Source organism: Sorghum bicolor, chromosome 2 (assembly GCF_000003195.3).
Source record: "Sorghum bicolor cultivar BTx623 chromosome 2, Sorghum_bicolor_NCBIv3, whole genome shotgun sequence".
Classification (NCBI taxonomy): domain Eukaryota; kingdom Viridiplantae; phylum Streptophyta; class Magnoliopsida; order Poales; family Poaceae; genus Sorghum; species Sorghum bicolor.
In genome coordinates this window covers 73,889,504-73,905,509 of record NC_012871.2, presented here as the reverse complement: position 1 = coordinate 73,905,509, position 16,006 = coordinate 73,889,504, and the positions used below count along the sequence as shown (strand labels likewise).

The following is a 16,006-nucleotide window of genomic DNA, read 5'->3' as shown; positions in this document are numbered from 1 at the left end:
TCAGTGACTACTGAGAACCTTTTATAGCATGGAACGGCTTCAGGTCCTAAACGTCGTTCACAGGAACTCAAGAAACAATGATAACAAAAAATGATAATACATCTTCCTAGGAGAAAAAGGTTACATCATACATTGTTGTATACTCCTACGAATGAGGAATGAATCAATGAAATACTCCGTACTCCGGTTCAGGTCACTGAACAATGCCCATGACCTGAGCTCCGTTATTTCAAAATCCAGAAGAAGAAAAAAAAGGGAGGAAATGTCATCGCTATAGCTTTGATCAATCAATTAAACTGGGCCGACGTGGCGCAAGTTAGCCCACACACAGAGCTTCTTACGTCTGGGTCCCACAGCTCATCCGGAGTTCCGGACCAGCACAGTCCAGAAGGCCGAAGGCCCCAAACTGTCCACGGCCCAACCCCGAAACGCTCACATCGGATCCGCTCCGGCTCTGACGACGAGATGGGCTCCATGGAAGCGTCGACCGCACCGGAGAATGGCTCCGCCGCCGGTGGCGGAGCCGGGGGCACGGCGTGCAACGGGGCCGGCGCCTCGTCGAACGGAGGAGGCATGGAGAGGAGGCTGAGGTCCTCGGCTGCGTCGGCGTCGTGGGCGGCGCACCTTCCCCTGGAGGTGGGCACGCGCGTGATGTGCCGGTGGCGCGACCAGAAGCTCCACCCGGTCAAGGTCATCGAGCGCCGCAAGGGCTCCGCTTCCTCTTCCCCCGCCGACTACGAGTACTACGTCCACTACACCGAGTGTAAGGAGCCTCCCTGTCTCGCGTCTTGTCAGGATGCTTGTTTTCTAGGGTTAGGTTTTTTGCTCCTTGGCTTTGGGGAATTTTGGCCTTGTCATGTAACTGGATGAGTGGCTGTAGAATACATTTAATTGGAAAGGATTTTGTGATGAATTGAGCTTTCTGTTTCATACCTTTGCACATTTCACCAATGATCGTTCTGGTAGTAGAGAATTTTAGTAGTCACAAACTTCATTCGACAATTTTAGTTGGAGTTAAGGCCGGCCTCTTGTATTAACTGCAGTCTGTTCTGGTAATTGTCAACTGATATATCTTAAATGATTTAAACTCGCAGTCAATAGAAGACTCGATGAGTGGGTTAAGCTTGAGCAGCTTGATCTTGATACTGTCGAGACCGATGTGGATGAGAAAGTAGAAGATAAGGTAAATGGAAATGCAAGCTGTTATGTTGCTATTAGATGTTAACAATAGTTGTACCATTTTCTTCACATCTAGTCAGTGGCAACACCATTTGATTGGCAACATTTTGGTGAAGCAATGTCTATAACTTTTATTGACAACACCACTTTTGCAAGATGAATGCTTGATATGATTATCTTTTTTATGTTTACCAGGCAACAAGCTTAAAGATGACACGGCACCAGAAACGTAAAATTGATGAAACACATGTGGAGGTATGCTGCAGATTCTTATTGCTCATGGCACATTTACTATTTTCACTTAAAACTTTATGTGAAGATTTATTATCTGAATGCTAGTTGAGGCATTAGCTCTCTATGCATTCAGTGCAAAAAGTATTTCTTGCTCATTTGACCTCAATCGTTTTGGTAGCAAGGACATGAGGAGCTTGATGCAGCCAGCTTGCGGGAACATGAAGAATTCACAAAGGTGAAAAATATTGCAAAGATTGAACTTGGGAGATATGAGATAGATACATGGTATTTCTCTCCTTTTCCACCAGAGTACAATGACTGCCCGAAGCTGTTTTTCTGTGAATTTTGCCTCAACTTCATGAAGCGCAAAGAACAACTTCAGAGGCACATGGTGAGCTATATTTGTTTGTGCTTTATACCTTGCCTATTTGTTCAACATGTGCTACTACTATGAGATAAAAAAAATCTGGTATTAGTTAGCTCCCTTCTTGTTTTGTCTAAACTTATCTATCATCAATTTCTGTTTAGTTTTAACGTAGGTGCTAGACTGGCCACCCAGAGACTAGGAAGCAGGAACTAGTAGACTATCATAACAGCAACTAGAAGTTCTAGATGGTATTATATTTAAGCAAACAAATAACCATATGAAATTAGTCATACAGTAGGCAGTTTGGCATGTCTTGCTATTAATCAATAAGTAATCATACGGTACTTAATGTTAATCCCTGAGCAACTAGCCAACTACATCGCACGCACAAAAACACCCTAAAATAGTGGATGGTTGCTTGAAGTGGTTCTTAATATCATTTTCTTTGATTTTATAGAAGAAGTGTGATCTTAAGCACCCCCCAGGTGATGAAATCTATAGAAGTGGAACTCTGTCTATGTTCGAGGTAAGTTTTGTATCAATCTAGCTTCTTCCATAAGTATTTTCCATTCGGACATATTAATTCTTGATCCTGTTGGTTTTATTGACATCTTGTTGATTGGGTACCAAATTTGTACTTCTGCTGCTTTTGAGCAATAGCAAAGATTTTGAGAAGGTGGCTCAAGCTACAGTTCTGCGAATAGTTACTTATATACATACTGGAGCAGTAGTTAACTAGTTATAGCTCATGCATTAAGCCATTAACTAACAACAAAGCCTTTTCATCCCAAGCAAGTTTGGGTAGGCTAGAATGTCTTAAGAGTTTCTAGCAAAATGTGAAATAAGTCCATGCATTCACTTTGTTAGCAAGTATTTCTGATTCTGGAAAATTATGGTACCAAAATGTTTTGTTCAGTTGTAGTTGGTCAATTAAAAGATCTTTCCAAACACATGGCTGTAATGTTTAGGAATGTGATCATAGACACGTATTATTCAAGAACATGTAGAAGTTAGGATCCACAATTGCTGGCATTCAGCAGTTTTCTTATGAATGATGAAATTCTGTTGTCAAGCTGCTTGATTTTACTCTGGAGGGTAGTAATTGGAATAATGCTTGTACAATGACAGGTTGATGGGAAGAAGAACAAGGTTTATGGACAGAATCTTTGTTATCTGGCCAAGCTTTTTCTTGATCACAAGACATTGTACTATGATGTTGATTTGTTCTTGTTTTATGTCCTCTGTGAATGTGATGATCGGGGATGTCATATGGTGGGATATTTCTCTAAGGTAAGCTCACAACAATATGAATCTACTATATATTTTGTTAAGCCACTTCAGTAGTTTCTATACAAGATATGATATGTTTCATGCCAGTGGAGTGGATCATTTAATGCTAGAGAACATATACCTGCATTCTGTTGAATGTTTTTTCCCCTTTGCAGGAAAAACACTCTGAAGAATCTTATAATTTAGCTTGCATTCTTACTCTCCCCCCATACCAAAGAAAAGGATATGGGAAGTTCCTGATTGCTTTCTGTAAGTGTGGCCTCTGATGTTGTATATTCCATTATATGAACACTAAATTTTGAATATCTTGTGGGGAAAAAAATAGTACTTTAGGCATTTTGTTCACTGAAGAACTGTTTTTTCTCTGTTGTAGCATATGAACTTTCCAAGAAGGAAGGTAAAGTTGGGACACCGGAGCGCCCTCTTTCTGACCTTGGTCTGCTCAGCTATAGAGGTTATTGGACTAGAGTGCTTCTAGAAATTCTAAAGAAACATAAGGGCAACATATCTATAAAGGTAACACCCTTCCATCCAGATATACCTTTTTTTTGTTGTACAAATTTCAAAAGCTGATTGAATTATGATACATCAGTTCTAGAAAGAAACTTTCTCTTGGCCATAATTCCTCGAACTACCCTACCTAGGTCTATGACAAAAAAGGGTTACCCCTGTGTTTCATAGATTACACTTCAATAAGCAGGTGGATTTTCTGTGCTGCAATCGTGCGATTGACAAACATTCCCTAAATAAGGACATTTAGTACTATTCTACAACTTAATGTATGCTAAGGGTCTTTTTGGATGAGAAAGATCACCTGAGGAATGTTTGGGGTTTAGTCCAGATCCAAGATCCTCTTTCCAAGTGGAGTCAGCTGTATATTCCTCCGTGTTGTTATCTTGTATAAAAACTGGCTTTTCACCTTAGTCATCCTGCACATCTTGCCTGGGCCCTGAAACTTTTGGGTGCATGTGAAGCGACTAATTCGGTGGTACATATCATCTGGATTTTTCTGGATATTTATGGGATTGTAGTTGTTAGCACAGTGTACTGTGTCGCTGCCATAGTGTCATTCAGGGTGGCAGTATATATGGGTGGGATTTTAGCTCTTCAATCAGTAGAAGAAAAACTGCTAGATGGAGCAGTTAGCCAATGCTTTTTTTTTCACTCCTAGAAGAATCATGTTTGTTACTGAAACCACTATAGTATCATAGAAGACAAAACTTGTGAATAGTAACATATATTATAGGCAGCTGTAACTTTTAACATCAGATGTGCAAGGATTGGAGCAAACAATATGCTAGATTCAGATTCTTCAAGCCGAGTAAGAAGCGTACTGAATAGCTTTAAATTCTATAACTGTAAAACCCAGTATATGTTGACAGAGCCACGTGCACCCAGTGAAATATGCAGAAACTTCCTCCATGAAGGACATTTGATCCATGTGCTCTCTGGGCCTTCTGCCTGTGTCTTCCTGTTCTTGTTGCTGCAGCTCTTGAAAACATTTGGACATATGCAAAGCAGATCATCTGATGAGAGTACATGGAACAATTGTATTCTGATCGTCAATTGTTGTTGCCTTCTTGTCCCTGACCTGTACCACAGTGTTTGATGGTAGAGTGCACATGGTCGTAGCAGACCTTAGTAGTTCACTTTTTCCATGAAGAGTTATATACATATTTGTAGCTGTGTTCCTTCATAGCTGTTTCTGAATCCAAATGGTAGCATAACACTACCATGTCATGTAGGAGTAATCATCAATTTGAACCAGATGGTTCGGACATGCAATCTCTAACATGCTGTTGTACTTGCATGCAGGAACTGAGCGACATGACGGCGATAAAAGCAGATGACATCTTGAGCACGCTGCAGAGCCTCGACCTAATCCAGTACCGCAAAGGGCAGCACGTCATCTGTGCTGACCCGAAGGTCCTCGACCGCCACCTCAAGGCGGCAGGCCGGGGCGGCCTGGACGTCGACGTTAGCAAGCTGATCTGGACTCCCTACAAGGAGCAAGGCTAATACTGAGCAGCTGCCCCCAGCCCCAGATTAGACGCCCTGACCGATGCAGTCCCTGTACATAACATTTGCTACTAGGATCTCCCCTCATCTCACTAAACTTGTGTACCGTCAAACCGTACTAGTATGTGACTTGTAACTTCCACATTGTTGTGTTTGTGCTGCGCTAGTCTCTGAAAGCGAAAGAACCATAACCCAACTCTTGATTCCCCTTGCATCAATAATGCCATCTTTTTTTTTTCTTTGATATCCGTATCAGGTTTGGAAGTGGAACCAGCAGCGAAGTGAGACTGGTCTCCGTCCCCATGATTGAAGGGAGACACAGCTGTGCGGCTGATCTGCTGACTGTGCCGCCCGAGTGGCCATTGCCAGATACGGATCCTGCCCAGCCACTCACTCGGAAAGGGTGCCTGGCCCCGTGCCATGCCAGGTTCGTTCATGCGTGCATTTTTGTTTGCCGATTGCCGTCGTTGTGTTGCACGTTGGGCGTGGCCGTTGTTGCAGATTGGGCGGGCCGGCATGCACCTGTGCGCCCATATAGGGTGGGCCGGCCGGCCGGCCGGGGCGTGGGCACGCACGCGTGTAGCCGTGTAGGAGTAGTACGTGCATGCGGCGTGTCCGCCCATGAGCCCGGTGACCCGTGAGAGGCATGAATGGGAGGGGGACAAAAACAAACTGGGGGGCAAGGACTGGGTGGAAGACGACAGATGCGGTTGCGTAATCAGCCTTCAGACGGGGGATGCCGACGGAGACGAGACGAGATCCGTCGTGGCGTGGGGGCCGAACGCTCAGCTCTCATTCAGGCGGCCGCGTTGGTGCTGTGCTGGCGCGTGCGTTCCACCCACCTGGCACCGGCGGTCCACGAGGGAGGCTCCCGCGGGGCGGCAGAGCAGGCCACCCGTCCGCGGGCCCTATTTATTTAAAGATAGAGCGCGAGAGCGAGAGCGTGACCATCCTACATTCCTACTCCTACTGTCGCAGCGTCAACTCGCAGCTCCGTGCATGTACGCGTGACTCGCTCGTTTGGCTTTGCTGGCTGAACGTGTAGCGTACGTACTGTGTATGTGCTTTTGGAGCTTTCATGGTGGAAGAAGCCGTTGAGTAAACAACTCTGTTTCCATCCTATGTCCCTCCTTCACAAAAAGGCACCAAGACACCAAAAGCACCAAGTTTGGGATAGATAGATGGCGAGTGTACACGTACACCCAGCCACAGGCACGCATGATTGGGACCGGTGAGGTGCGGTGCCTATCCTAGTAGTCCACAGCCGCTTTACGCTAATACCGATGCGCCCGCTTTCTCACGAGGCCCTATAATCATGCGCGCACAGCCGCTGTCTCTCGGGTGGTTAGCCTAATCCTATTCCTCGGGGGGCTCCTTGAGCGGCGAGGGCGAGGCGGACGGCATCTTTCCGCTTGCGGACTGAGCGGACGGGCGGGTGATGGATCCGCAGGCTGGACTGGATGCCTCTGCCCAGCTTCTCTCCGCTTGTCCGTTCCCCACATGCTCCCTGGCATCGCGGTGATGGGGTGCCCAGCCCTTAATCCGAATTTGTTTAGCCGGCCACGTCTCTGCCGCCCCTCGTTGAACCTGCAGTACCTACCATGCTAGTATCATGTAGTACCATTCCCTGCGGCCCGTGCCTGCCCGTTCCGACATCCCTCGTCTTTTCCCCCTCGGCCCCTCCTGCAACAGGATTTTTTTTGGTTCCAAAAATGAAGGGGAAAAACATCAGGGGGTACTGTATTACTTTATTTATTAATTAATCCACTATTATATCAGCTCAAGACAGAGTGATCATTACCGTATCTGAAACCCCTCGAGACAGCGATGGCCGGTGGCACCGAACAATTGACGCGACGGTTGGAGAAAGCGGCGCAGGGCCCCCGGTGCGCGCAGCGTTGGTGCACTGCAGCCTGCAGGCTGCAGCATGCATGTCGCGTCGAGCGCGAGCGGACGAAGAAAGCGAGGGCGAACGGAGACGCGCTCGGGCGTGGCGGTGGCGGTGGCGGTGGTTCGCTGCATAACTGTAACCCGCGGGGATTACCCCTGTAAAGCACACGCGGTGGCGCGGATGCCGCCACGGAACGGAATGGAACGCGGCCGGGCCGGGGGGCGGTGCTCTGCTCGCGCGTCGCTCGCTTCCAGATATTCCTGTCGCCGCGCCAACTTCTTCTTTTATCTCAAAACTCTCGCTCTCACGCTGTGTGTCTGCGTGCCTGTTCTGTCTCTGGAAGACTAGGACCTTTTTGGAAAAAAGGAAATTTCCTGCATACTACAGTCTTGTTTATCTTGTGAATTTTTTTGAATTCGTGTAATGTAATATTTTTGTTTTATTTAATAATTACTATTTAATTATAAATTAATTAGATTTTAAAAAATCTTCTTATAAATTATATGTAATTTATGTAATTAGTTATTTTTTATGTATTCAAATGATGTCATAGGATGAAGAAAAGAAAAGAAAAACTAAACGGCAACAGAGGATCGGGAGAGCCGGAGGCGGCGTGAGTCTCCCTGGCACTGGGCCAGAATTATCCTTCTGCCATGCCTGGCCCACCTTTCGTTTAGCCTTTACCTTGTGGACACAACGGACTGTCAGACTCTGGACCCACCCTGTCCACTGCTAAGTTTTTTTTTTTTTAAAAAAAAAATACAAGACTGATATACTCTACATTGTTTGTCCGTCATCGATGTGTTACTGCTCTTGCCGATCGAGTAAGATTAACAACCTACCGCCATGATGCATGCCTTGCCTTGCCTGGCTCATCAAGTTATTTACCAAACGGACCCTAATGCAAGTTAGCTGCAACAGACACTCAGACAGACGCGTGTAAAAAACATCATCTCGCTGATGCAGTGGCGAATTACTTTATCAGATGATTCAGACCGACGCAAAGCTCCAATCCCTGCCCATCGATGGCAGCTTTGCTGAGTGCCCTGCTGCTTAATCCCCGCCCTTTGGGGTTGTGGTACTACTGAGGCCTTGTTTAGTTTGGGAAAATTTTTAGATTTCGCTACTATAGCACTTTCGTTTGTTTATGATAAATATTATCCAATCATAGACTAACTAGGATCAAAAGATTCGTCTCGTGATTTACAGGTAAACTGCGTAATTAATTTTTGTTTTCGTCTATATTTAATGCTTCATGCATGTGCCGCAAGATTCGATATGATGGAAAATCTTGAAAAATTTTGGGAACTAAACAAGGCCTAACTGCGCGCGCACACAATATCTTTGCTGTCCTTTCTCATCTGCCACAATGATCACCCTTCTCTGGTCTCAAACCCTTTTCATTTGCATTTTCTAATTCACCGACCTTGGCTAGTGTATTTATTTTGTTGGTGGTCATCTAACATTCTGACCGTGGAGTAGTACTAGCCAAATGCATTTCTTTTTTGTCCTGCCTGTGATGTGAGCGCCATTCTACTTCTACACGTTTTTGGTTTGGTCACGTACGGTACCAGCTCATGTGCATTGTCCTATTGGGTTGGTAGTCCCAACCATTTCCCACTACGCATTCTTGGGTTTCAGTACCGTGTGAAACGTCACTCGGTTACCGACTCCCTGCATAAACTACTGTACTAGTACGTGCCAAATCAGCTGAATACCAGTATGCATGCATGTCTTCTCGGAATTTGCTCCCGAGAATCGAGATTCATAACAACACGGCATGATTATAGTATTGTACCACATACGTATATACAAACTTATGTACCAATCAAGCGTTTAGAAACTTCCTCACCACTTCACCGAGATTATATTATGCTTAGGTGCTACGATTATCTTTTTTTATGATTGGTCATATGCATGCTGCATAATATGACAATGGACTCATCATCAACAAAAAGAAATACAACAAACAAACAGCTTCTTCTAACACATGGCTGTGTTTCTAAATAAACGCACTAGAATTCAAGCTCGGTCCTCACACCAGAACCAGACCACCAGTAGGCATCTCGCTGCGTCCAGCTCAGGTCTCTCTTGTTCTGGATGCCTGCATCCTACTACTATTCTACAAGCACGAAATCAAGGGAGGAAATTAGGAGGAATATTTGACTTGTGCACCGCCAATCCAATCCCAATCCCAATCAATCATGCCGTGGCCGCCCTTTTTAAAAACAAACAGGAACGGACGGAAAATACTACTACTACTAGTACCAAATATGTTTCCTGTCCTGGTCTAGCTAGCGCGCGCTTTACAACCCTGATTAAGCTTCATGTTCTTTTTCCGCGTCCCTGCTAATGATTTGATTTCTTCCTATCCCATATCCCATGGCCATGGCTGGCCGGCGGCTGGGCACCACTGCTCACTCACTCGTGTCCCCGTCACGACAGCTCCCGCCCCGGGCGTTAAAGAGCCCATCGCGCTCGCCGGCCGGATCGATGGACACGAGACACGCGGTCATTTTCAGCGCATATTGTTCCTCCTAACAGCAAGCATCACAGATTAGGAATTTGGGATATCTTCCATCCAGTACCACTTTTTAAGTACTAGTACTACTTGAACATTATTATTATTATTATAAAATAAAATCTGCCATGAACTCTTCTCGCCATCTCTTCTGCTCATCATCCATAAATACACCCTTAGGGAAATCAGAAAATGTACTACTTAGGAAATTAAGGGCAAATTAGGTGGAGCGAATGAGCAACCAGTGTGTGTTTGACCTGCGAATTTCAAGTTTCGTGGATGGAGGATAAACCATTGTGCCTCCCGTGATCTACATCTACCTGATACAGAAATCTCCGGTGGCTGGACTCGGACGTGTCTCCTGAATCTAAGGCCCCAATGTCTCTCTGAAACGGGCTCCGTGTCCGTGAGCTGCTGTTGAAATTAGTCCCCTCGCTAAGCAACCCTCCAATTTTTTTTATCACGTCAACACGTCCTCATCACCAAATATGTGAATTTGATACGCGTTGATTTTTTCCCACACTAGTATAGTTCGCTTCTGAATTTCTTGACGTGGGCAGCTGGCTGGCCTGTTGAGTGGTCTGAAGAAAGAAAGCATACATATGGAGAGAGAGAGCGAGAGAGAGAGAGAGAGAGAGAGAGAGAGAGAGAGGTGACGAAAAGGGCAGAGGCACAGGCAGCTCACCTGAGCTGGAGGGGAAAGGGGTCAAAAGACTGAAACAGCCAAGGGGCATGTGGGGGGCTCTTGCTTTCCTACCGGTACCCAGTGCCTGCACACACACATCATTTTGGCAGATTCTTTTGTGTTTTCTTTTGCCCTCCCTTTTTTTGATTAAGATGGATGACAGGATGAGAGAGCAATCTCTGCCTTCTTGGTTGCTCAAATTTTTGTTTTTTACTGTACTTGATATGTTCACCAAGCACAGGCTAATGCTGGATGCACAGCTAATAGTTATCAAAATTTATTGTGTTATTAGAATAAAAAAACCCCTCATTTCTGGACAGAGAAACAGGTAAAAAATACTATCAGACTAAGATGATAAAGCAAGAATGTCACTACGACATACAAAGAACCAAAACAAGAAATAAATGAGTAGGAAAATGCCGGACACAAGAATCACATTTTGCTGCAGAGATGTGTCGTAAGCAGACCAAAACCATGGCCTTGTTTAGTTGACCCCAAAAAGCAAAAGTTTTCAAGATTCCCCGTCACATCGAATCTTACGGCACATGCATGAAACATTAAATATAGACAAAAGCAAAAACTAATTACACAGTTTAGCTGAAAATCGCGAGACGAATCTTTTGATCCTAGTTAGTCTATAATTGAATAATATTTGTCACAAACAAACGAAAATGCTACAGTACCGAAATCCGAAATCTTTTCGGAACTAAACAAGGCCCATGTACCCACTCCACAGACCACAGTAACACCAGTCCAAAGCAAAGCAAAGCACCCAGGTCACTCACAGCAGTCTCACAGCTAAGCATTCCAAAACTGCTAAGCACACCACTCTCGCTACCCCCTACTACTCCTCTCTCTCTCTCTCTCTCACACAACACAACCACCTGTGTGTGACTTTCCAGTCTGTACTCTCTCCCTCTCTCTCTCTCTCTCTCTCCTGTTATTACTCACCCATCCCCTCCCGTTTCCAAAAATTTGGCCTTTCTCTCGCACATCTCCCATCTCACTACCACCACCTCACCTCTCTCTCTCTCCAACTCCAATGGCGGCCGCCACCGGCACCTCCGCTTCCTCCTCCTCCGCCTCCAGCAAGCCCTAACCCTAGGTAGGTCGCTCCACTTCTCCCCAACCCCCCACTTCTATGGCTGCCCTCCTCGCGCTCGTTGTCCTGCTGCTTTCCGGGGGCGGCGCCGCCGGCGACGACGTGGCGGCGCTGCTCGAGTTCAAGAAGGGCATCGCGGACCGGGACCGGGACCGGGTGCTGGGGTCCTGGTCCCCGCCGGCGACGACCGAGTCCGGCAGCGGCGGCGGCGGCTGCCCCGCCTCGTGGCGCGGCGTCGTGTGCGATGGCGACGCGGTGGTCGGCGTCGCGCTCGACGGCCTCGGCCTCGCCGGGGAACTCAAGCTGGGGACGCTCTCCGGCATGCGCGCGCTCCAGAACCTCTCCCTCGCTGGGAACGCCTTCTCCGGCCGCCTGCCCCCCGGCATCGGCTCCCTCTCCTCGCTGCGCCACCTCGACCTCTCCGGGAACCGCTTCTACGGGCCCATCCCGGGCCGCCTCGCCAACCTCTCCAGCCTCGTCCACCTCAACCTCTCCCACAACAACTTCACCTCCGGCTTCCCCACCGACGGGATCCAGCAGCTGCAGAACCTGCGCCGCATCGACGTCCGCAACAACAACTTCTGGGGCAATGCCACCGATCTGCTCGCCAAGCTCCGCAATGCCGAGCACATCGATCTCAGCGACAACCTCTTCACCGGGACCATCGATTTGGACATCCAAAGCCTCTCCAGCATTGGGAACACGGTCAAGTATCTCAACCTGAGCCACAACAAGCTGGACGGCGGCTTCTTCCGGAATGAGACGGTGGGGGCCTTCAAGAACTTGGCGGTCCTTGATTTGAGCAACAACGGGCTTGCTGGGACAGTGCCCAGGCTCGATGCGTGGTTCTCACTGGAGATTTTCAGTGTCGCCGGGAATGGGCTATTTGGGATGATGCCTGAGACACTCCTCCACAATTCCATGCGCCTTGTCGAGGTTGATCTCAGCAGGAACGGCTTCTCAGGTAATCTTGTTGAATTTGTGATCTATCACTATCAGAGTAGGAATCCCACTATAAGTTGAATGGTGGTGATCTATTTTAATGTTTCTTGTGTTTTTTAATTCGCTTGACATTGCGAATGGCCAGTGCTTCCACTGCCATAGTGCTTAAATTGCAAGCTGCGAATCATATTTTGGGAATTGGTAAACATGCATGTCTCTGATGGCGATGGATTCCTTATGATGGCATTTCAAAAATGATTACTGCATCTTGAATCTGGGAAACTCCATTTGTTTAGAAGATTTGATGAGCGTACACGACGACAGACTCTTGCATGAATAGCATGCATTTCGTGGTTTAGACGGTGTGCCGTTAGTTTAGATCGATATCGTCAGCAATCTTGTAATTGCATGCATGCTGGCTTACAGTTCATTTTGGACTATTTTCCGCCCTTGTTTAAGCTGTACGTATTGCTTTTACAGCATTTGTGATGTTAGCAGCAATTTGTTATGTAACTAAGCAAACTATTACGCATCAGCCAACAATTTTCTGATAGCTGGCAATTGATATTTCCCCCTATTATTAAACCAACCATCATGTTGATTCCTGGATTGTAAAAATTTAGGCCTTTTTTCTGGATCTGTGCCCGCTAACATCAGTTTTTTTTTTCACATTGGATTTCTTCAATCAAGAAATTGACATACTATTTCAATGCTTTGGCATGGGATTGACTATTGTGAATGTATATCTATATTGATGTTTGAACATGTAATGTTTTAGTAATATGACGACTTACCATGTATCTTATCTTACCTACTGCCCTTCACAGATACTGTTGTCATTGACATCTCTCTTAAATTGTAAATGACATGTGCGTACTTCAATTTTTCAGGGTCAGTGCCAATTGTGAATTCTACGACTTTGAAGGTGTTGAATCTCTCTTCCAATGTTCTATCAGGATCATTACCAGCCACCATGGGCAAATGTACCTCAGTTGATCTGAGCGGGAACCTGTTTTCTGGGGAATTAGCTATATTGCGTTCCTGGGATGGGATTGTTGAGGTCATTGACTTGAGCTCAAACAAACTGGTGGGAAGCTACCCAAATGATGCCTCCCAGTTTCAGAACTTAGCGTCCCTGAAACTACGGAACAATTCATTGTCAGGATCTCTCCCTTCGGTGTTGGGCACCTATCAGAAGTTATCTGTCCTTGATCTGAGTCAGAACACACTCGAGGGATCTGTGTTGCCTACTTTCTTCATGTCACCAACTTTGACTGTGTTAAATCTTTCTGGGAATAAATTTTCTGGAACTATTCCATTTCAGAGCACCCATTCAACGGAATCAATACTTCTTTCATCTCAACCGGCTCTCAGGATTGTTGATCTGTCCAGCAATTCTTTGACTGGACCATTGCCACCAGATATCTCTAACCTGCAAAAACTTGAGTTCCTTATTCTTATGATGAATGAGTTGTCTGGGGAGATTCCCAGTGAGATAAGCAAGCTCCAAGCACTGGAGTATCTTGACTTGTCACACAACCACCTCACAGGCAGAATTCCGGATATGCCTCAAAATGGCCTGAAGATGTTCAACGTATCTTACAATAATCTACAAGGAACTGTTCCTAAAAGTGTTGAAAAGTTTCCTTTATCTTGCTTCCGGCCTGGAAATGACATGTTAGTTTTCCCGGATGGCCTTCCTGCTTCTGGAAATGATGATTACACCGGAGTTGGTCAGGGCCAAACATCTCATGGACATAAGGCTGGTGTTCGAGTTGCTCTTATTATTGGCTGCATTGGAGCTGTCTTGCTAGTTATCTTCATAGCCCTAGCATTCTATGTGGTCAGATCTCAAGAGCTTTGCGGAAGAAATGGATTTAGAAATCAGATTACTATCAGGGATCTGAAGGGGAGAATAAGCCGTCCAAATCTGTTCAAGTCCCCCAAAGATAATGTTATACCAAGTAAAACAAGTTTCTCGAATGATCATCTCTTAACAGCCGCAGCTAGATCGATGTCAGCTCAGAAAGAGTTATTGGCTGAAGCCTCTGTTGAATATGGCTACACTGATCCAAAGGAAGTTGCTGAGTCCACAAGTTTAGGTGTGACTGAGACTTCTGCAATCCAGGCTCAGGAGCCTTCTCCACGGTCTGCATTGCCAACATCACCACATTTTGCTGACCCTAGATTCCTTGAGGAACCTGTAGCCTTTGAAGTGTACTCTCCAGACCGGCTGGTTGGAGAATTGATTTTCATGGACAGCACTTTGGTTTTCACAGCTGAAGATCTTTCACGTGCACCAGCGGAAGTTCTTGGAAGGAGCAGCCATGGAACAACGTATAAAGCTGTTCTACAAAGTGGGCATGTCCTGACAGTGAAATGGCTGCGTGTTGGTCTTGTGAAGCATAAAAAGGAATTTACAAAGGAGATAAAGAGGATTGGCAGTATCAGGCATCCAAATATAGTTTCATGGAGAGCCTTTTATTGGGGCCCTAAGGAGCAAGAGAGATTAATTATTTCTGACTATGTCAATGGTGATAGCTTGGCACTTTACCTTTATGGTAAGCATCTCAGGGCTCATGGTCATCTTCATTTTAATCATCTTATTCTTTTAGCTTGTTACATAATTCTTTGATGAATGCTGTTGCTGTCATACTGTGTATAAATCTGATAAGTTGCATAATTTTATAGAGGTTTCTGACCAGACTTAAGGTTTACTTCAAGTCACTGATTATAAAATATTTGCTGACTGATGCAGAGTCGACTCCAAGAAGATACTCCCGCCTGTCAGTTTCTCAACGTCTCAGAATTGCCATCGACCTAGCTCGCTGCCTCCAGTTCCTACACCATGAGAAGGGCTTACCTCACGGCAACTTGAAGCCAACTAATATATTCTTGACTGGTCCTGATCTCTCTCCAAAGCTGGTGGATTATGGCCTGCATAGGTTCATGACTCCAGGAGGCACTGCCGAGCAAATACTGAATTTAGGAGCACTAGGGTACCGAGCCCCGGAACTGGCGAACACAGCCAAGCCTGCACCCACGTTCAAGTCCGATGTGTATGCATTTGGGGTGATTGTCATGGAGATGTTGACGCGGAAGAGTGCTGGAGACATCATCTCAGGCCAGTCCGGCGCGGTCGATCTAACTGACTGGGTTCAGATGTGCAACAGGGAAGGGCGGGGAACCGACTGCTTTGACCGAGACATCACCGGCTTGGAAGAGTCCCCAAGGATAATGGACGAGCTGCTGGCGATCTCGCTTAGGTGTATCCTTCCTGTAAATGAGAGGCCTAACATGAAGACAGTCTGCGATGACCTGTGTTCCATAACAGCGTGAGTTTCCCCTTTGGTTTCCCTTTCCCAGTGTACATGTAACCGATCGATTTTCCGTCCGTTGGTCCCGATTTTTTCCGTGGGTTTTCCAGAGCCTTGTAGCCAGGGTTTGTTTGATTGGTAACTGCTAGTGTAAAGAGGATTCGATCCACCCATTGATTGATTGATATCAACCATTGCCGTCTTTCTTCATGAGTTGGAATGGCTGTTCACTGGTCAAGTTCTTCTCTTCGCACTGAACATTTCCCAGTGAATTTGTGCTGCGTACTCTTGTCCCTCCCTGCTGCCTGATACTGTAGCTGCAACACCAAACATGCTATCCTGCAGCTGATCTGCTGGCCGTGTGAAATTACTGGCCTCACATGCGGTTCTGGAGCCGCTGCAGCAGCATGTGTTGGGGTAGGGAGCAGCTGCAGCATGTGTTGGTTGTCCAGTGCCCCC

General features: G+C 46.2%; 2 protein-coding genes across 2 annotated transcripts; both read left to right on the top strand.

Annotated features, from left to right (window-relative positions):
- Positions 378 to 5,330, top strand: LOC8063499 (putative MYST-like histone acetyltransferase 1). The gene is made up of 9 exons (XM_002463172.2): positions 378 to 763; positions 1,095 to 1,183; positions 1,375 to 1,434; positions 1,592 to 1,804; positions 2,238 to 2,306; positions 2,909 to 3,070; positions 3,226 to 3,319; positions 3,444 to 3,586; positions 4,886 to 5,330. The coding sequence occupies exons 1-9, from the start codon at positions 466 to 468 to the stop codon at positions 5,087 to 5,089; spliced, it is 1,332 nt and encodes a 443-aa protein (XP_002463217.1). The 5' UTR covers positions 378 to 465; the 3' UTR covers positions 5,090 to 5,330.
- Positions 11,098 to 15,760, top strand: LOC8079352 (probable inactive receptor kinase At5g10020). Its single transcript, XM_002463171.2, has 3 exons — positions 11,098 to 12,252; positions 13,121 to 14,791; positions 14,989 to 15,760. The coding sequence occupies exons 1-3, from the start codon at positions 11,328 to 11,330 to the stop codon at positions 15,567 to 15,569; spliced, it is 3,177 nt and encodes a 1,058-aa protein (XP_002463216.2). The 5' UTR covers positions 11,098 to 11,327; the 3' UTR covers positions 15,570 to 15,760.